The 22,396-nt window shown below is 34.4% G+C and overlaps 1 protein-coding gene across 4 annotated transcripts in view; it reads right to left on the bottom strand.

Annotated features, from left to right (window-relative positions):
- Positions 1-293: 293 nt before the first annotated feature.
- The window catches only part of LOC116463464 (platelet-derived growth factor C), a 268,783-nt gene continuing 246,680 nt past the window's right edge, over positions 294-22,396 (bottom strand). For 3 of the 4 annotated variants that reach the window (XM_058434654.1, XM_032146580.2, XM_032146582.2), the window contains 3 exons: positions 11,347-11,554; positions 6,435-6,652; positions 294-1,867 (listed from right to left, as the gene is read on the bottom strand). In XM_058434654.1, coding sequence (XP_058290637.1) covers positions 1,751-1,867; positions 6,435-6,652; positions 11,347-11,554 — 543 coding nt within the window. In that variant the 3' untranslated portion in view covers positions 294-1,750. The remainder of the gene's footprint in view (positions 1,868-6,434; positions 6,653-11,346; positions 11,555-22,396) is intronic. The other variant, XM_058434653.1, reaches the window with a different exon arrangement.

Raw genomic sequence — 22,396 nt, 5'->3', positions numbered from 1 at the left:
TACTACCATACCACCTATCACCAAGCATTTCATAAACCATCCAACTTTCAAGTCAGGTGAAACTTAAATTACCAGAAATCTGTATTAAGACCAGTAAGAAAAATAAAACCACTGCTCAAAGGCATTGGAAACAAGAGGCAGAGAAGGCTCACAGGGATCTTCCCTTTTTTGTCTTTTGAATTGATGTAGGCTTTTGCATAATGAAATCATAACAAAATTTTATCTTTCATTTTCTTAGAGTCCAAGAGATAAATCTTGAGCACACACACACACACACACATAATTTTCTCCCCAAAATAGCCACATTCTTTTATTTGATGATTCAATACATTTTTAATTCAAATAGTCACCACATAACCTAGGCATGATATTAAGCATTTTACAAGCAAAATATTTTACTGATTTTCTTTTAAATTGCCAGAGTACAATAAGTGAACTGGTTAAGGGATATACTTCTGTACATAAAAATATCCATGTATTTATACGAGTGTATGGAACAGAGTTTAAGATAATAAAACCGTAACATCACAATAAATAGGATGTGTTCCTACTGCACAGCACAGCACGCTTTGTCAGGAAGCTGCTAAGTCTTTTTCAAGGTGCTTTATTTTTTTCTGAGCTAGGCTCAGATTTCCCCAAAAAAGGAATAGGTTAGTAATGGCTGGATCTGAATGTCTACTTTTATAAGTTGCTTTTTATTTTCATCTCCAGTAACAGGAATGGAAGATATGATAATTTAATTATTTTCAAAAAGTCTTTGCAACTTAACAATTCTATTCCAATTCAGTTTTTTAAAATGGAGATTAATCTAACTCTAGCACCATACAAGAATGAAATACATGTATTTTTGTCAGAGCAACAATATTTTATATCATCTTTGTTCCTCTGGCTATAACAATTCTGTTTAGAAAAATTTACCAAGCTAAAAATAGTTGATCTAAGTTGTCATAAAAAAATATTAAATACCTTTGGTAAAAATAGATACATTTAACAAGATTAGAAAAGCCAACAGTTATAATGTCAAAAGGAGAATATAAAAATGTACACAATGAAACAAATAAACTGACTTATCGATAAAGTGAAGATAAGGCCACTCTTCTTTTCAGGTTTGTCTCTTCCAAACCATGAATGTAGTTCTTTTCTTCTAAACGGCAGAAATTTTAATAAGAAATATGAAAAATCCAGTCTGTCCTATCAGCATGACACAAGTTTAATTCATAGCAACATAGTTCCTTTTTAAAAACCAGGTTTGTAGTACATAGAATGTTCTGGTTTACATATGTGAATATGAGCAAAAAAAAAAAAAAAAAATCCAGATTTTATACGATTTTAGGCCCAGGACATGGAGCTTTTAGAGTTACGCAATCAGGTGTTCACTTGCACAGTTTTTTTTCCTGTACTGACATTACTCTAAGCCGTATCAAAACAACTGAAATACAGAACCCAGCTAGTGGAATAGGTACATGGTAACTCTGAAATTAGCTGGTGATCTATTTAATACAACATTTGATTTTCTTTCCACGATTGAAGACCTTTTCTCCTGTCCTTTAGGCCTCCTCTCAAAAGAGCTGTTGCACAACTCCTAATTCTCTTTGATGTCTCCTCTTTCAGAATGCACTGTAAATCCTGAAGATGAAAGGTCCTTGAAGCAAACAACTGAGATTAAGGATGGAGATAACGCATAAGTTCTCTAACAGAATCAGCCACTGCACTGCACAGCTCTGGGCAAGAGCTGCTGGTGGTGATGCGGCTATCCTCCCGTGCTCCCTCTGCACACACAGTCACACTCCTCATGGTGCTCCAGGGCCACGTCGGTGAGTGATTTATGCAATCCCCTGACACCGGTCTTTGGTCTCAACTGAAGGACCTGAAAGGGAATAACAGTAAGCCACCTTTAAAAATCAACGAATGTCTATGACTTGCTTTTATAAACAAGTAACGTTTTAGAAAAGAATCTTGGGGCCCAAGAAAGACACACATTTTAATTTTTCCTAGAGCACGCATTATGAAAACACTCTCCCACCAAAAAAAAAAAAAAAAAAAAAAAATCATCATCGTTTCATGAAAGCACAGACATTTTAACGCCAACAATTTGGAAGCATTCTGTCTCCAAATAAGGAACAGAACTTAAGTGGAAAGACTCACCACGCAATTGTTATTTTATTTATCTGACTATTTTAGAATTTCACCTTAAGTATTTTGGAACTACTAATACAAAATTCGTTTTTCTGTTTGTCGCTTTCTTTCACTCATTCATTTATTCACACATTTAGCAAATATTTATATTTGATGCAATACACTGAAGTGCAGAAATACTGTGGAAAGAAACATGATCACTCCACAGCTGAGTCTGCTCAATTATGCCACTCATTAATTTTCTTGGCTACACTTCAAGTCCTCTATAAACTTGATGAGATGGATTAGATGTACTTCATAGACATCAGCCCCAGTCACAGCAAACTTCCTGCAGCTGGATCCTACTGTGCAGTGAGAAGAGGTTTGGCAATAATAACAATGATGCCTCTATTAAAATAAAGTTATTTGCAGTTTGGATTGTCAAGGTTTTAATAAAAATACAGCAAGATTGACACTTATACTACACATATTTCCTCTTAATACTGACAAAAAGATGCAGTTGTATATTCTATAAAATATTATTTAAAGTATTTGATGTTGCTACCTATTTAAGTGTATTACATTTTATTTCTTATGATAGAAACAACAAAGTTTAGGAAATTGTATTTTGTTTGGATTATGAACAAAGGCCAGAGCACAAAATAATATGAAATTTTCTAGCATCTCTACTTTTTGGATACGACATAGATAACCTCATAAAGCCCCTTCTAAAAGCTACCATTCCTAAAAATGTTCATTAATCCAAAAAGGCACAAGTCAAGTCTTATGACTGTTCTATTTAAAGACTTAAAAGAAAAACAGAGAACGCATACCTCACTGGAGTATGTGGTAATATCAGAGGTTAATTAGCTAACATTTTTTGAATGCTTACTGGGTGCCAGGCACAATAATAACATTTTTACATACTTTAACTCACAAGAATTCTATGAAGTAATTTACAATTATTACCCCTAATTTACACATGAGTGAACAGACGCTTAGACAGAATAAGTGACAGAGCCTTTATTTGTACCTAGGCCAGAGATGAATTATTAGAGAGATAGATAATAATTTTATAGACTCAGAATATCACTGCTCATACATTCTATTTACTTAGTAACTTTCTTCCTGAAGAGATAAACTTCAAAGTCTTGTAATAACTATTAGAAATTATAAACTTTTAAAGTAGTTTTCTCATCTATTTCACAATTCTAAAATAAAAATTACTTTGACTTTATTTCTTTAATGTGAAATTTAACTCAATGGCTGCTGAATATTATTTGATGTTAGTACTGATTTATTATTTTTGAACAATTTAGTGTGTCAGACTAACTGCATTTTAGATATTAGCACTATTCTTTATCACACTCTTGCTACAAATTGTTTCTGGAATGAGGTTGTGTGGGTGGGTAAGATAAATTGCAATATTGGCATAGCCAACGTCTTCAATTCCTATGTCCACCTGTATGCATTTTCCCATTCAGCAAGGAAAAAAAAATTACTATGTAAGGTAAAGGTTAGAGAGGCCATCATTCATGGTCCTAACAGTCAGGCCAGGCTGCAATCCTTGCTTCCTCTAGCATGCATATGCCAAGATGCATTTGCTGAATCAAAGTCTCCTGTCTTTGTTTGCTGATGCTCATGGAGATTTACAAATAGCAGAAGAATCTCTCAATGTTCTAGAAACTCGAGTCCTGGATAAGAAATTCTAATGGTGGAGGACACAATTAGTGTTCTTCTTTTTAATTCGTTTTGAAAGTTTTGACTTTGGAAGAGAAAAGTGGACTTGGAAAATGGTCAGCAGGTCCCAGACAATATTAAAGAGGAAAAGGACATAGATTATGCCACCAGAAAAGAAACAGGGCTAACGTTCATCTCAGAAAATTTAGATGGAGAGGTTGAAATTAAAATGATAAGTCCGTGAAAAGGAATGTCCAGGGAGAAGCTGAGCCAGAGATTGTGGAAGATAGTAGATAAGACACAGACAGAACCAGCAAGGAACAAACGCTCCTGGACCATTGCTCAACATGTTCAAACAAAATGACCTTGAACTTCTGAGAACCACAGAGCACTGGGAAGAGGGATTCAGTACTAGAATCAGGCAAATGAATGCTATACAGTTTTACGTTTGTTTGTGCAAAACAGACATAATGTAAGAACGTAAGACTATTATTTCATAAAAAATTAAATACGTAAAAATATAAACAAGATGAAAATTATTAAGCCAAGTAAGAACAGAGAAAAAGGAACAAATATTTTACTATTGTCAGAGTATCCTGTAGATCTTTTGGCCAGAATACCTTTCCTGCTTCAGGGCAAAATTCATTAAATCTTTATTGATCATTTACCATAGCCAAAGAATAAGACTAGGCACGGTGAAAAAGCAAAGATGAGTCAGAGAGCAGCTAATACATATTAATGGCATGACAATTGCCAGGCTTAATTCTAAGTGTTTTGTAAATATCAACCCACTAAATCGTCACAAAAGAGTATGAGGGTTGGAGACTCACCTTATGAGGAATTTAGGCACAAGGGCTAAGCAATTTGCTCAAAGTCACACAGCAAACAAATGTTAGGTTCAAAACTGGGATGTCTAGCTTTGGAGTTTGTGTTCTCAAGCATTACAATGTAATGTGACTTTTGTTTTCCTTAGCTCTCAATTCAATAGAAACAAAGAAAAATAGACAGTAATTTTGAAATAGTAAAAGTTCTCTAATAGAGTACCTTTGAAGCCCTACAGATGCGCTGAGGATGAATTAGTCATGCTAGGACTGGTAGGACACCAGCATTTCAATGAAGATACAACATCTAAGTTTATATATATATATAAAGTTCCTGACTTGCTTTTCTGAAAATTCTTATGTGGAACTTAGAAAAATCATTAAGAAAATATATTTATTTGGCTAAAATGTCTTCCCACAAAGAGATCCAGTGATTGACACAAAAAGTAATAATCTTATTAATAACATTATCATGCTACAGTATCTTTTAGTTTTCTTCAATTATTATATCCCATCTCCTCCTCCAGCAGCATCAGGTGCCATACATGTATCAGGAAACCATCCTTCTTGAAAAGTCAACTTTAAATTTTACAAAGCCTTTAAATTACACCAATAAAAATCTGCCCTTCTGGCTTCATTTAAAAATTACTTCATGACCTTTACTTTTTTCCACTAAATAAAATAACATGAAATAAATATCTACTTAATAAATAAAATGATTTTTCATATGCACAAAGTGTTCAGTGAAACTCTCATCTGTTAGGTAACCTAAACATGCATGGTTTCATAAACTACACTTCCTATGACATGATTCTCCTGCCCTTCACCAATATTGTGTTGGCAATTGATAAAGTGGGAAAAAAAAGCACTGGATTCGCGAAGACAAGGGACCCTGTTTCCATTCTAGAGCTAGGCTTTCACTTCATTAAGGATTTCACTGAAATCTTGATGCATATGAAAAATCATTTTATTTATTAGGTAGATATTTATTCTGTATTCTTATTTAATGGAAAAAATGAAAGGAAAGGCAGTCATATTGAAATGATGTCAGAAGGGCAGATTTTGACTTGGTCTAATGTAAATGTTTTGTAGAAATTCAAGTTGACTCTTCAAGAAGGATGGCTTCCTGATAGAATGATGCTGTATGATGCTGCTGGGGGAGGTGTTGGGGTTTAACTGGGAGACTCCATCACTAACAAAAACATTAAGTGTACAAGTTCTAAGGTTCCTAGGGTTCTAAAAAACAATAATGACTAACATGTCATATTATATTTTCTTTCATTACAGAGAATAAAGAGATGAAAGGTTAAAACATCCGTACAAAGTTTAATATGTTATTTGAAGCAACATGAATAATACAAAGTTTATTATAATTATGAATATGTCATCTTAGGAGTCTCTGTTGTCCCAAGTAGAAAAATAATATCAAAGCTTTTCTTTCTCCAAAGTAGACAATAATTTGTCTCTGAGCTAGTCTTTGAAATATTTTTCCTTCATATTTTGAAAAGTTTAAAAGTTGAAAAACTTTACTCACTTTTTTCCCCTCAGAAAACACTTTTTTTTTGGTATGAGAGGCAAAAACTTCACTGACCACTCAGCTTATACTACCAGAGAATAAGCTTTCTAAATCCCTAATATCTGGAATTTTAATTAAAGGTGCTAATTTTAAAAAATAAAAACATAAACTATTTGTAAACCTTGTTTTTTTCCCCATGAATACTACATCTTTTTTCCAAACATAAATGCATTTCAGATTCACTGTTTTGTTCTAAGACATAAAATACCCGAAGGAACCCAAAAAGAAAACTGTATACCTACCTCGTGGTATTTTTTAGTAACTTTGCTTGGGACACATTGACATTCATTGCAGTTGTGGAGACAACAGGCACAGTTCCCACCACAGCGTTTAACCAGGAGACAACCTGGCCAGAAAATGGTATCGGTTCTCTTTAGTTCTTCCCTTATGGACACCGAGAAGTTACGAGGTGTGCAGCTGTATAATCTTACCTCCTCTGTTAGAAGGTTCAGATCCACCACTATATGGTATAAAAGAAAGCAAAGAAAAATAGATGCTGATGCTTTGAGCCTGAATGTATTTCATTAAGCTCTTTTCATAAAGAAATCTTACGTTATTTCATGAACAATATCCATAACAATATCTGCTCTTACTGTAAGTAGATTTTAGAGATATACAACTACAAATTGGACCTTCTAGTTCATAGTAAACAAAGCTTCATTATGACTTAGTGACCAGTAAAGAGATGCCATTGTGTAATATTAAGAACAGAGCCAACAAAACAGTTGAAAGCTATAAATAGGAAACTTTATACAGACAAAAAAGGCCACCCGTTTTAACCTTAGTTAAAAAAAAAAAGAGACATGGAGAACACTGGGGAGAAGAATAAAATGCAAAATGATGAATGGTTTGATTAAAAAACAAATATAATTCTTAAAAGGATTTTAGGCTCATACAATTAGTGAAGAACAATTTATTGAAATGTGTCAACAGCACTTTCTATAATCTGGCAATAACAATCATAAAATATAAAAAAGCATGAAGAGAATGCACATTTGAAGACAGCTGTGTAGACCATGAGTGAAAAAAAATGACATACTTTATAAGAGCAGAAGTTGTTGGAAGGCAATGCTTCAAATGCATTGAATGATTTCCCATCTTGGAAATTTAGACTAACTAAACTAAACTCCTTCAGATATCTTATCCTTCCCCTGCTAATGGGTGGAAGAAATGTTTAATTTATCTAATTTATAACCTCTGCCTCTACTCCTTTAGCAAGTTGGTTAACTATGCTGTTTGTGCTTTATTCTATGAAAGAATACCTACTTTTGAGGACAAAACAAAATATTCTTTCATCAGATTGTTGCAGTAAATCCTCAAAGAACCATTGTTTTTAACTACAAAATGACTCTGCCTCAGGAAAATTATATCAAAATAACATGCCATGTTCAATGTGAATTTATACATATCACATGAATAGTAGGTAATTACTATTAAGATAAACACTTCTAATATAATTTATTTTCTGCCTTATATCTCTGCCTATTTTTTTCCCCAGAAATATTCAAATAAAGCAATTCCAATGACATTGAATACTTTCAGATAACATGTACGCCTTCAGGGTTTTTTTCTCCTAATAAAGTTTTTTAAAAATTTAGAAATATTATCTAAAATATAATAAACCTACTTAAATACCTTTCCACTAATATGGATAACACAGACATGAATGAAAAAAAAAGAAAGCTATTTTCTGGTTAAAGATGGCTTCAAGTAGAAATAATCAGGATGTAATCCAATTTTTTAAGTTAAAAGCTAATTTTTATTAATTTTTAAGTGACAAGGCAATTAAGAATCAAATGCTTATTTTCTTGGATTTGTTATACATGTGATCAGGTGTTTTTAATACTTAAATTGCCTTAATTGTCTTTGATAATTTAAGTATTTTAAGAAATGTATTATAAAATTATGCATAGATAATTGTAAATTATAAATGTATGTAAACTATATGATAGACTAAAACCTGAGTCAAGTATAGGAAAGCACCAAAGAAATCCTAATTCAATGAGTCCATTTCAACACCTTATTCAGCTAAAAAATTATTTTTCTAACTCAAGGGAAAGTCATTGTTTCATTTGGCTACTGAAAGATTTCTTTTTAATCTGAAAACGATCCTCTGAAAGCAAAGCTTTTAAATATTTAAGAGCAAATCCTTCTTTCAAATGCTCTGAATAGGCCAACTTATCCCTAATAAAAGTAATGAGCTTATTATGCTAAATGGTATCACATATTTTACCTGGTTTCATTTTGCTGATCTAATAGTATATGCATACATTCCTCTTTTGTTGTTAAAACTATATATGAGCTTATTTGAAGCTTTTCTCTAGTATTTAATGCCTGGGCAAGGAGGAAGAAGACTTAAAATATGCACAAACACAAAATCTGGTTGCCAAAGTCTTCAATGCTTATTTAAGAATTATACTTCTTTAGAATGTGAGTGAAGAAGCTCTCAGCTCTCAAAGCATATTCACCTATGTCAAGCAGTTTTAAATATGCTATTTCATGATAATAGAAAATGAGATTGTATACGTTCCCTTTAAAATGTTTACTTAACCACAATAAAAGGTTAGACAGATTTCCCAAGTGAACTAAGTTGTGATACCTGCTACAATGTGAAAATTTAAACACACTTTTAACTTAACTTCCACTCATTTATCATGTTTGACACAAAAGTCAAAAGCCCTTTTTAAGTACTAGTTAAGCTTGACTTAGAAAACACAGTATTTTTTTTGTAGCAGTAGCAAGGTATGAATGAAAACCCCGAACTAGAGGAAGAAAGTGAAAGAAAAAAAAGTAAAGCATTTATGCAGTCCACAGTTTTCTAAAAATATAACTAAGGATTTTAAATTTGGCATTTCATATTTGAAATTTATGCTGCCTACTGCTAAGGCTTCAAACGCATATAAGCTTCGTTAAGATAAGTCATATGTCATATATTCTTGAAACATTGTATAGTACTTTTGGGGGGGGGAAAGGCAAAGAAAATAAAGAGAAAAAGGAAAAGAAAAAAGAAAGATAATGTACCAAAGCATACTTTTTGAATAGCTTAACTATAATATTAAAGAAGTTTCCCTCTGCCAAATATTTGTAAAAGTTGGTCTTCAGATTTTTTTCCTTTTCAAAATTATCTCCTAAGAAAACAAATACAGGTATTAGTTTGTTTTTCTAAAGAATGCAGATTTTGAGCACATCACCAACCAAAATCATTATTTTTAAATGCAAATGTCATTAATATTAGAAGTTTTGCTACAAAAAACAGTAATATTTTTCTTTGTTAGTTGTTCATTCTTTTAAGACATTCAGTCCAAAGATACTCTATTACTGTAATGTAATCTGAGGGTGGTCTTTCTAAGATGAATGTGGTAACACTGTGATGTTTATTCTGTGGGAAATCTATTTCAATGTCTAATTAGAAGCTTTTAAAAGTTTGACTCCTTGTTCCTTTGCAGAGATACTCTCAGGAGGGGAGTTGGTTTTGTCTATATAGATGTTATCCCACGCCTGTATTTTAGTTTATGTAAAGTTCCAAAAATGTACACTGCTTTTCTCACACTTACTGCATGCTTAAAAAGTTAATAAATTTGGAAAACTACAAAGGGCTTCGATTTTGAAAGTGTTAAATGAATATCTGAAAGATCTGGTTCAGCTTCCGATGCTTTTGAATGCAAGCTAGCCTCTGGCCAAATCTTTGAGCACCAGGCGTCCATTTTCAGGCATAAAGGCTTGGCTAGAAGGGAGGTTTTTAGGCTCAAATCCAGAAATCAGCTGTCAAAAAACTAGATCTCAGTTTAGAACCTGATTCACTGCCCCTGCTTCTTACAGATCAACATGATAATCAACTTCAAATTTGCTAACAAGGGCTCTATTCATGGATGTTTCAGCTAGTCTTGCAGATCTTCATCTTCCTGTTCCTAAGTGGGAGGGAAGGGAAGTGTTGGTCGTAAGTTATTCATCAAGATCAAATCTTATAAATATGTAACAGCTTTCAGCATCTGGACAGGACTCGAGTGCCCAGGCACTTGAACACTGATTTCAAATATTGCCAAAAGGAAACCACGTCTGTTGACAAGTGAAATACCAGGGCTGGGCAAGTCTGAACATGACCTGCTGAGATTAAAGCTCATGATCCAAAAAAGCTGCAACTCTTAGAGCAGGAAAGGGCAGGAATCGGGTTTCCTTCTGACAAGGTTTAGAAGAGCAAGTCTGGTGCAATCTGCCCTTGTGAATGGCTCAAATTAACTGAACATTGTTCCTTTCATATAAATTCTCTAGGCTGTCATTGCATTCTCCAAAGCGGTAGATTTCAATGTTTCTGACAGACTAAAACAGATATTTTGAGTGCACTGTAATTAAACAGTTATTTCTATACATTTTCATTTGTGTCTGCTACAGATGCTTTCCAATTCCAATGTTACTAAAAAAATTAGGTAATTTTATAGAAAACTCAGTTAAGATTATTTCCAATTTCTTGGTCATGTAGAATTAGGTTTAATTAACAGCACTTTCACTCTTAGAGAAAGATACACCCATATGGGCAAAAGTGATTATTTCAACAGCAAATTTATATAGTTAAAAATTATTATGGTGTGAGTTCTTTTAGGTTCTTGTTTTCTTGCTATGAATCCTGCCTTGAAAACTATGAATTCTATTTTATGTTGGGTCGTTGCCATTTTTCACAGATTTTAGAAGTGTCTAGGTTTAGAAAATGCAAAGTCATATAATACTGACCCATGGGAGATACTGTAGACAAACATTTTTGTAGAGCATCCCCTTTTTCTATCCCTAACCTGGTTTTGCAGCTATGATAATTTCTTTTGAGTCCCGAAATCAACATATTCCAAGTATTAGGTTTGAGTAAGCAGTGATTTTTGTAAAATGCAATGAAGGACTTCACCAAAATGATATTTTTGAAGATAATATATAACTGGAATTTTCAGAAGTATCCCCCTTTCAATTTTCCACACCCACTGGGTTATAACTAAGTTCCTCCTTTTGTATAATTATTCAATATACAAATATGCTCAAATGATAAGAAAATGTATTGAATATATCACTGATGAATTTTAAACTCTACCCTTTAGAAGCTGTGGCAGAAGAATCTGAAACATTAGCTGTTAAGAAAATTAAATGAGGTTCTAATCTGAAGAGGGAGCTTACCTCTGGATTTTCTTCCAAAAACAAAAGCCTTGCCAAGAAGTTGCCAAGTTGGCCTATATAGATCTTCTAAGTCCAACTGCCATCTATCTGGTTCAAGATATCGAATAAGGTCTTCCAAGGTACTAAAGGCAGTTATAGCATTATTAAGCAGGTCCAGTGGCAAAGCTGAAGGGGGTAACACTGAAGGACTCACAGCTTCTGTGAATTGCTGAAAGTAAAATGAATCCTGTGTTAACTGTTTTAAAAACGACAATGTATTCCTTCTGGACATATGCAAGACATTATAAAGACTAAGGCTGGAAATACGTGCGAAGGAATATTGTATTGAATCCAGTTAGAAATAACTACTCTGCAAAGACTTCACGAAGATGAATTCTGATAGATTTCCTGTAAAATCAACGAGAAAGACATTAATTTTCATTACCACCAACCGTGAGGGATATGGATATCTTTTGGTTATATAAAAAAATTAAAACTATCTTCATGGTTCAATTATAAACTTAGAATGAAAACTGTAATACAGTTTACCGAATTTTCCTTTTCTTTTCCACTTTTCATTTTCCTTAATCTGAAAAATTACCTGGTAGTTATGCAAATTAGTGTCACATAAATTAAAAATTGAATAAGAAATAATTAACCCAAAAGATCTAGAAGAAAATACAGTTAGAAATCATTTGACATTAAAGAACTTATTAATCAAGATAGAAAATGTCTAAATCATAAAAGATCAGCTTAATAAATTGCCAACAATATATTTTTAATATAAAATGCCTAATAAACAAGATTAACAGATCAGAGGGACACTGGGAGAACACGCTGACAAACTATGTGACTATCATAAGATTAGTATCCAGAATATACAAAAATAAAGACAAATGCAATGGAATAAAAATGGGCATATTACAGACAAGAAGCTTGAATGGTCAATAAACATATGAAAATATGCTAAACTTCATTATCAGGGAAATCCAAAGACAGATATTATTTCACATACAAAAAAGGGATACTTTTTCACACAGATGAGATTGGCAAGAATTTTAAAAAGGATTACTGGGGATGTGATTAAATTGGAATTCCTCTGCTCTGCCTGCAGAAGTTAGTGTACGTAGGCACAACACTTTAGCTGATGTAACTGATAAGCACTGAATATTCTTTCACTTATGCACATGGAAATATGTTCAATGATTAGAAAGACTAGAAGCAATCTAAATGCCCATGTATAGGAAAACACTAACACATCGGCTCTTTTCATTCTCATTACTTCCATCCTGGGCTGGATACTAAAAACGTACTATAAATAGCAACTTCTAACCTTATCTCCTTACCTTTAATCATTTCTCTCTCCCTTTGTTCTATGCTGCATAATCCTGGGTTAATCTACTAAATAAGATATTACTGATCCTATGATGAATTTGGACAAATGCCTATGTGATTTCTCATCTGGAGGATAAAATCCAAATTCCTTACACAGCATTCAGATCCCTCAAAAACTGACCTCTGCTCACCTTCCCCTCTAATCCGCTACTCATCAGAGACATGTATATTTTGTTCCAGTCAACCTAGTCTCTTCACTGACTACTGCACATATAATATCATCTCAGACTTTGTAACTTAACTTATGCTAAATGTGTCCCCATACCCGACATGCAAACACTCTCGCCACATTGATCCACATCATAAATCTTTACCATTACAATGACCTTTTCAAAAATCCAATTCATCCATGAAACCTTGCACAACAGGGTCATCACTGTCCATATTATCTCCATTGGGTGAACTGGAAAGAGACTCCCTCTGTGGGCTGCTCTGTGAGCACTTGGCTTGAAGAGCAGAAGCTGCCCAGTAAACTAGGAAAAGGAGCACCTTTCTCTGGACAGGCACAACCTTCGTGGGGCTCCTGGCTTTGTGGGTGTCCTGCTGCCCACAGGGGAACATTCTTACAGGGTATAATCGGCAGAAATGAACGTGGCAGCCTTGGGCCAACAATGATTTCATCCTTTTTTTTTTTTTTTTTAACAAAAGTTTACTGAGTAACTACAGTGTTCCAGGGCCTGTGTGTGCATTATGAGAAAAGCACAGTGGAATGACAATGTCTGGCCTCCTTCCTTGCCTGGATTACTCACATGTACTTTCCAAGTCTCCACTCAGCTGTTACTCCTTTCATCTTTTTGTTTTTTAAATAAGTTTTATTTTGTATATTTGAGGTTTAGGACATGATGTTACAGGATAAACAAAGATACGCAAAGATACATGGAAATGTGTAAGTACATATATATACAGTACAATGGTTACTATTAAAGACTTAATTTCAGTAATGTCAAGGATCTGGCTAAAATATTAGGACTAAGATATTTTCTAATTATTTTATGATATTTTTGCTCTACCCATTAGACTGTTAAACTTTGAGAGTAGAAACTAAATCTAGTATGTTTTTGTTATCCAGTGTTTTCTGTAATTGTCCAAGGAACACAAAATTGCGTTGACAGAACTATGACTGAAAACTCTATTACAGATATAAACATTGATCTAAAAAAGGTTTTAATTTTAATTTAGCCAATTAAGTAACTATTGATTAAATTTATGGTGTAAAAAGTTAATGCAAATTTTCGCATATTTCAAAAATGTAAGCCTATATATGTATATAAATGTTTTATAAAGTAAAAATTAAGGGGTCAGTAATAGTCAAAGAATAAGTATTATTACAAATGGAAAGTTTCAAAATCTGTACAGATAAAATAAGTGGTTGCTAGCAAGTTAATACAAAATGTATACATTATTTATTAAATTGTCAGGGTGCAGATGTATATTTTAAGCATAAAATATAATTGTTACATAGGCTAATTCAATTAGACTGTAATCCAAGAATGATATGGCTTATTTTGCTTCCAATCTGTTGGAGACTCTCTGAATAAAGCATTTCTTTTGAAGCAATACAAAGTTCTAACTGAAATTAATATTGCTGAGATGAAGTTCAAAATATTAATACAAAAGAAGGCAAAACAAGATAAGCCTGTAATACTGGGCAAACAAAAAATGCACACCTTGGGTCCAGTGAAGTATCTGCAATCTGCACATCCATCCCTTCAAATGTTAAAGGTTGGGAGAAAAACATCTTCTGTTACCGTATGTATAGATCAGTTGGTGTTACAAATCTTTAAGCTTCTAAATATTTAAATTAAAATTTGATAAATTTAGAAAGACAACTGTTTCCCCACCACACCCCACACACAGTGGTCCCCACCCAAAAAACAGGAAAGAAGAATGAACATAAGTTCCCGGGATTCAAAGAATCAATCCCGGGACAGAACAGGGGAAGTGGTGCTTCTATTTAAGGGCCTTCTCATGACTGTCCCTCCACCCACTGGTTCAAGGAAGAGCCCAGTTGTTCAGTTTCAAAGTTCTGCTTTTCTAAGTTGTTTAAAGGGACTCTCAGAGAGAAAGGGGGAGCAATGAAAAAAAGAAGTTACAGAAAAAAAAAGCCTTTCAATTTTTAAGCTTTACTTTTCTAACAAAGTAACACTGTTCATTACAGACTAATAGCATTTTCTCCCATAATTAGTATCTAGAAAATTCTAACAATACCTTTGATATTTAAAAACACTTACGATTGGGCTGTTAAACTGGTTAGAATATGCAAAATATGCCTTGACTTGAATTGGATTTTCACATTCCTTGTTTATGTCTTTTATTCTTCATAAAAATATGATGGTGTACTTTTAAGCTATAGGTTGTGCTAAGACAATTTAGTGGATAGCAATGGACACAAACGGGAAGCAGTTTCTTGGTGTTCTGCAATGTAGACAACTAAACCAAAACCCTTATTCAGCCAGAGAAAAGCTTCCGTGTTATCACCTGCAGGGCGGTAATGACAACCTTGGTGATTGTGTGGCCCTAGCCTAGGCCCTTTTAGGTCTATTACTTTGTAAGGACAGGTTGTCAAAGAGCAGAAAAGCATCTAAAATCTATGTGTTGAAGTGTCCTGCCAAACAGTACATTTCTAAGATGTCAACTTCATGAGATAAGGATCCTATACAAAATCGGGTCTTTAAAATTCTCTGATGAAAGTTACTCTGAATGACAACATGATAATGAGAGAACTATGATCAGGAGTCAAGGAATTGGACTCTAAATCCCAGAGATACTTACATGTAGGGAAGAGAGTTTGACTAAATTGCATAATCTATCTGTGCCTCGGTTTCCTCCACTACAAGATATGGTAGCTAAATTCAATGACCTTCAAGTTTCTTGCCAGCTTTTACATTTAAAAATTCTACTTAATTATCAGATACAAGAGGGTCCAATACAGCTTCAGCAAAATTATCTTGAGAGCTTCAAAAATATAATAACTTACTAAGTCTATAATGGGAATGAACTCTATTTTTTTTTTCTTTTAACTCTCCTTGTTGTTTCAGCAGATCAGTGAGTTTTGGGAAACACCGCCCTGTGGTACAACTGTGGTATAATTCTACATATATATATATATATATATATATAATGAAATTTTGAGAGTACATGAAGTTTACCCTGCTCTTTAAGACATCAAATATCCTAGAAAGGCATGTCTGGCTTATAAATAGAAGCAGTATGGTCCTAAAAATCTGAAGGAAAAAGGTCCATGCTTAGAAAACTGATACCAAAAATGTTTAAATGAATATAGACACATGTTGTGTCATGGGCTGAATTAGAGTTCACTCAAAATTTCTATTCTACTAAAGTGCTACTCACAGTATCTCAGAATGCCTGTATTTGGAGACAGGGTCTTTAAAGAGATGAGTAAAATAAGGTAATTAGGGTGGACCCTAATCTAACATGATTGGTGTTCTTACAATAAGAGAAAATTTTAACACAGACATACTAGAGAGGGAAGACCATCTAAAGACACAGGAAGAAAACGAACATCTACAAGTAAAGGAGAGAGGTGTCAGAAGAAACCAAATCTGCTGACACCCTGATCTCAATTTCTAGCAACCAAAATTTTGAGAAAACAAGTTTCCATTGTTTAAGGCACCACTGTTTAAGTCTGTGATATTTTGTGAAGGCAGCCCTAGAATGCTAATACATGCCATCAACTTCTCCACTTATCTATTATAGGAGCAAACAAAAGATAATATTACACGATGTCCACTCAATCATTCAACAAGCATTTATTTAAAAACCTGTAAGGGCTCACACAGGTGCAGTGGCTCACACCTGTAATCCCAGCACTTCCCGAAGCCAAGGCGGGTGGATCACTTGAGGTTTAGAAGTTCGAGACCAGCCTGGCCAACATAGTGAAACCCCATCTCTACTAAAAATACAAAAAAATTAGCCGGGCATGTTGGCCATGCTTATAATCCCGGCTACTTGGGAGGCTGAGGGACAAGAATCACTTGAACCCAGGAGGCGGAGGTTGCAATGAGCCGAGATTGGGCCACGGCACTCCAGCCTGGGGGATAAAGTGAGACTCTGCCTCAAAAAATAAAATAAAATAAAATAAAAAAATAAAACAAATGAACAAAAGTAAAAACCTGTGAGGTGAGCACTATAAACAAAACAAGAGAAAATTCTTGCCTTTGTGAGAAGCCAAATATACTGCATCATAGAAGACAGTTTTCTCTTGCCAAAATAAAGCCAAAATGAGAATCTGCTATTACGAATCACACAAGTAACCAAACAAGTATCACACAAATCCTGGTCTATGTGGACCAGAAAAAAGTGAACTTAGTATGTAAGAATTACTGAAAAACAAACATATTTCTATTTTTATTAATGAAAAATAACTGGCAACCCAGGAGTTCAGACAAAATCATAGCCATAGGAACAAGCTCAAGACAGCAAGTTTGGCTGCAAAAGTTAAGTTTTCTTATTGACTTTTCCATTGTTCTTTTCAAAAATCAGTGTTTTACTGTTTTGTATTTTATTATGGCTACCTTAAATATTTTCTGCACTTGTTAACATCTTTCCCCTTTTTCAGAAAAAAGAAAAGCTGACTTCCTGTTTGGAATAGTACTATCTGAACTACTTATAATTTCACAATGAGTCGTTACTTACCTCTAAAAAACCATAGCTTGTCATTTTATTAGGATTTTTGTGGCCAGTGCAATTTTAAAAACACACTTAAAATGAATCTTCCTTGGACAAATACACACATATAAATGTTTACCTTGAGTAGCATAGCAACTGTTGCAAAACTATTAGGGCCCACAAAGATTTATGTTGCAACTTTCCTAGTCAACTGCATATAGTACACTTCGAACTGATAAGAAAGTTTTCAATTCATTCATACCTAACAAGGTTAGGAATGCAGATTTAGTTTTATTGTTGGAGTTAAAAACAATACAATATTATAAAATGATCAGGTGTTTAAGAGAAGACAATAAATGTCCACCCTTGTGTAAAATCACTTCTTAAAGGTGTCTCCAATCTCATTTATGTAATGTCAAACTGATATATTGTACAGAGGTCTTACTTTTAAAGAGCCTAAGCAGCTGACAGGGCATGCAGACACAAATCCCTGCCAGGAACAACTCATGGGAGGTTCTGTAAAGACACAAGAATGTCCTGAAACAATTCATTTAAACACGCTTCTTTGCCTTTCCCTATGTTCTTATCCGAATTCATTCAAAAAGTTATCTGGGTCATGTTTTTAAATTATTTTTAAGCTGGCAATGAAAAGCAAATGCTTGCATTCCTACTCAAGAACAGATGTTTTAATATTGTGTGGGTAATGCAGATTATATATTTAAGTGAGAAATCCTAGGGAAGGTGGCCAATTACATTCATATCAAGGCTTAAAATTGAGGGGTTCTTATTAAAAGAGCATGACAATTGAATAAAACTTGACATTTCTATATAACCCATCACAGCAACAGTCCGGTATGAAAAGTGTATGAGCCAGCATTTAAAAGCAATACTTTTTAAGGCTCAAACCTGCAACTGGCCTTCAAAGGCCATGAGTTTCATGGTTTCAGAAAAACCCTGGAGAGCAGAAGTCTTCCTGAGAAGAATGGATATATGAAAAAAGAGATGGCTAATTTTGCCTAAAGTGTTGTCTTAAATAAAAATAATGTTTATGTACTAAGTAGATCTTCTTACCAACTTGATGGATGAAACAACTGCTATAGACTCACTTTTCCCGTCATCATGAAACTGGAGAACCATTACTATCTAACCAGATTTACAAACTAAAACACTGTTACTCTCAACACCTTCTCACCTAAAGCACTGGTGGTCTACAAGCTAAAGAAAAAATTTCACCCTAGTGCTAGCACTTTAGATTTGAAGGTCTCCACAGAAGTCAACTCCACCACAGAGCAGGCTCATTGTTGGCTGGTGAGTCACAGTCAATACACAGAGTTTCCCATTTCCTAGGTCAAACTGTGGGTTATAAGTAATAATCAATGTTGAAAACTAGAATTCCATGGGATGACTAAATAACATAGTACTAAGAATGCTTTCCACAATGACATCTGTGGGAAGCCAAAATTAAGGTTGTTTTTTTTTTTTTTTTACTAAAATTTGAAAAACGATTCCTCTGAATAAACAACGTGACAGGCCTTAAAAGCTAAAATAATGTCTATCAGTGGCAAGTGTTTGACAACAAAGTATCGCAGGACTTTTTTTCCTAATCTTATATTGAATGCTTGTGGATTTGCTTTGTTATAATACTCAAGAAATGCCTAACAGTGATGAACTTCCAATGAAAGAGAACGTAAACTAAGAACTATTGGAAGAAAAACACACCTTCACTGCAAAACATGAAAGAATATATACCTCAAACCCAAAATCTCTGAAGACACTTTCTTACAGAAATTTATCCTACAGTACAATATTTATTCAATGTATCATTCAACCACCATTAAGGGAAATCATGGAATGTTTTGTGGAAATCTAGCTCAGGAATAGTGGCTATATTGGTAGACATTGTCAGTTATATGTTCAATAAGTTAAACAGTTGGATAATACACTCAACTTCATTCTAGTTTTGTATGTGCCTTGAGTGGAAGGCCTTATTTTGAGTAAGAAACGAGGGTACAGAGTTATTTACTTTAAAATGTCTTGACAGTATAGAGTGTTAAGTAGCTGAAACTGAGAGGGCAACAGAAAAATCCCCCAGTGAACTGCTTTGAGGGGAAAAATGAGATAATTCAGTGGAAGCCATTAGAATGTATGCAAAGGTCAGCAATGACCCCCCACATGGCTGAATCCAATGGTCTGTTTTTTCAGTCTAACTGACCAATCAGTGTGTGAAAGTGGCTTTTCACACGCTGTGCTCTGCAGATTTTCTTCCTACCCGACAAGATGCTTCTCCTTAGCTCTGAGTGCTGGTTCTTCCTTACCACCTTCTTTTTACATGCTGGAGTGTCCCAAGGATCTCTGCTTGGACCTTTTCTAGTTTCTGTCTACATACTTCCCCTTGGTGATCTTCTATAGTTTCAAAGCATTACCTATCATTTATACGCTGACTACCAGAAAATTCTTTTCTTACCAACACATTATTACCATCTCAGTAAATGCCAGTTCCATAATTTGCAGTTGTACTTTGCTCCTCTCTTTTTCTGTGCTACACTCCATATCCCACATCAAGTTATCTTGGCTCAATCTTCATACTATGTCTAGAATCTGACCATTTCCCTGCTTCCATTGCTGCCACTTTACAATTCAGGCCAACATGTGAAACAGTCTTCTCACTGGTCTCCCTGTTTTTGCCTTTGCCATTGTTGTCTGAATTAAATAAGAGAAATTTACACATTCTACAACAAATGGTCCATAGAGTATTAGTAAAAATACCAATTACTTTTCTAGAAAAATATACCTGCTTTTAAATTTCAAACTTAAAAAATGGCCTTTATTTTAAACATTCTATAGATTATTCACAGTGGAACTCAATGGAAGGGCTTTGTACAGATTTCACAAGCCTTGGTTAATGCAGTATGCCTCCTGCAACCTGCCATTCATCCCTCCCAGGTACATTTTATCTGGTCAGAAGGCACTCACTAACCCTCCTACTGCTGACAATGCAAACAATACTCTCTTCTTCAGGGTAGCGGAGGCATACCTACCAGCCATAGAAAATGGGGCGTTTGTCAAAATTACATGGTGCACACCTCATTTATGTGTGTGTCTGTAGGAACAGATATTCAAAGGAGGGATGATTCCGCCTACCTAGGAAAACTGTTATAAGGATTAAGCAAAATAGCATATTTTAAAAATTTAATAAATAATTCAGCACTATACATATTTAGGGATTATCACACACATTTTTATTGTATATTTAATTATCTAAGTTGTACCAAGTTTAGCAAAGATAAATAATTATTTAAAAAAATATAGCTCATGATTGATATTGATCTGTGTTACATGGAGTGGCATGACCTCATTAGGCAGCACTCAATGACTTCTCCACCCAACATTCTTTCTAGACTGATGTGGCAAATCAGAGCTTGTCCAGCCCTACAAGGAAAATTCTGAAAAAAACTTTTTTCTCTTCTAAAACAGATTTATATTCAGTAGCTGTTCTGGAGGGAGAAATGGGCATTACACATCAGCAAATTAATCTTTATGGCCATGAATACCTCTGTGCTAAAGAACTTAAAAAATAAGCATAATAATATCCTTAGCTCACTTCTCCTATGTCAGTTTTCTGAATTCATATTCTTTGCCTATAAAATCTTTATATGAAATGAAACCAACAAAAAATCCTACACAAAGTGCAGGATTTCAACGCTGAGGCCCACTGTGTCACTGGTATCTTAATTACAGTGTACAGTATTATATTAAAAGAAACTTCCGTAAAGTAACTAGTTAGCATGCCGTTCCTATTTCAACAATGGAGAAAAATATAAATGATAATTATTTTATGAAGTGTTTGGGCATTTTTTTTTACATTTTTTAATCACTCTGTGACATCCTTATTCTGCCATAAAATCTTTAGCACTTATGCACAGATCTGAACACTTTCAAAAAATAAAAGCATAAACAGTTATATGTTCTTTGATCATGTTTTTACATGTCGGTCACCACACTAAAATGAGATTGTGTCTCATGGTCAGAATTCTGGGCAGGTCAAAATGATCACCGGGGGCAACAGAGAACACAGAATATTTTTGTGAAAAGTTGGTACGGTCACCTCAAACACACCTGAGAAGGCTTCTTCTATTGATACAAGCAAGATATGGCTCTGAAAACAGAGTTAGATAAAAAGTTAAATCATTCAGTAGACTGTATTATACTCCTGTCATGTGCTCACAATGAATGAAGATATGAATAATATAGCCATTGTGAGGTTCGTATCTCTTGATGGAAAAACCTGTGTCCTTTAGGTAATGACTATAACGGAAGTAAAAACCCAAGTGCTGTGAGAGCGATTAATTCTGCCTGGAGAATTAAGGAGGGGATACAAAGAAGAGATCAAAGTTAATCTAGAGCTTAGAGAATTAGAAAGTAATTATTATATAGATTAGAAGGGAGAAGCACTTTAGATATTTACAAGGAAACTGAGTTGGAAAAAAATGGTGTTGGTTGAAGAAAAAGATGAAGACTGTGACAAAGCATTGCTATTGGGGGAGAGTAGATGGTGGAAGGTGAGGCTACAGGAATGAATTGGGGTCTGATTGGGAAGGCTTTGTGTGTGCCATGCTATGGAATCTGGATTTAATCACAAAGCAGTGCAAGAGTCAAAAGAGATGTTAAGGAAAGTGGGATACATACAAGTTTAATGTTTCTGGCTTTCTACCTCTGTTTTAGGTGAGGAGGTACCTTGGGTTGGGAGAAGGCAGTGTGCAGATTCTGGTGGGAGCCATGAACAAGGCTTTGGCATCTGAACCTTTGCTCCTGATGTTGCCCTTTGTTAATAATAACTGCTTTTATTGCCTGGTCACATGGTTAATCACTACTCACTAATAAAAACTCAGCTTCTCCAGTAGGCTTCCACTAGTGAGACCTCTCTCTATATATACACGACTACCTCTAAGCTGGTCGACCTTTGTGATCCTGTATCATTCTGTTCATATGTCTAGCCCTACATCAAATTGAAATTATTGTACATGTCCCTCCTACTTGCCTCGAAGTT

The sequence above is a fragment of the Hylobates moloch genome, unplaced genomic scaffold (assembly GCF_009828535.3).
Source record: "Hylobates moloch isolate HMO894 unplaced genomic scaffold, HMol_V3 SCAFFOLD_37, whole genome shotgun sequence".
NCBI lineage: Eukaryota > Metazoa > Chordata > Mammalia > Primates > Hylobatidae > Hylobates > Hylobates moloch.
Note: the sequence above shows the minus strand (reverse complement) of the source record. Positions and strands in the feature narration are given on the sequence as shown.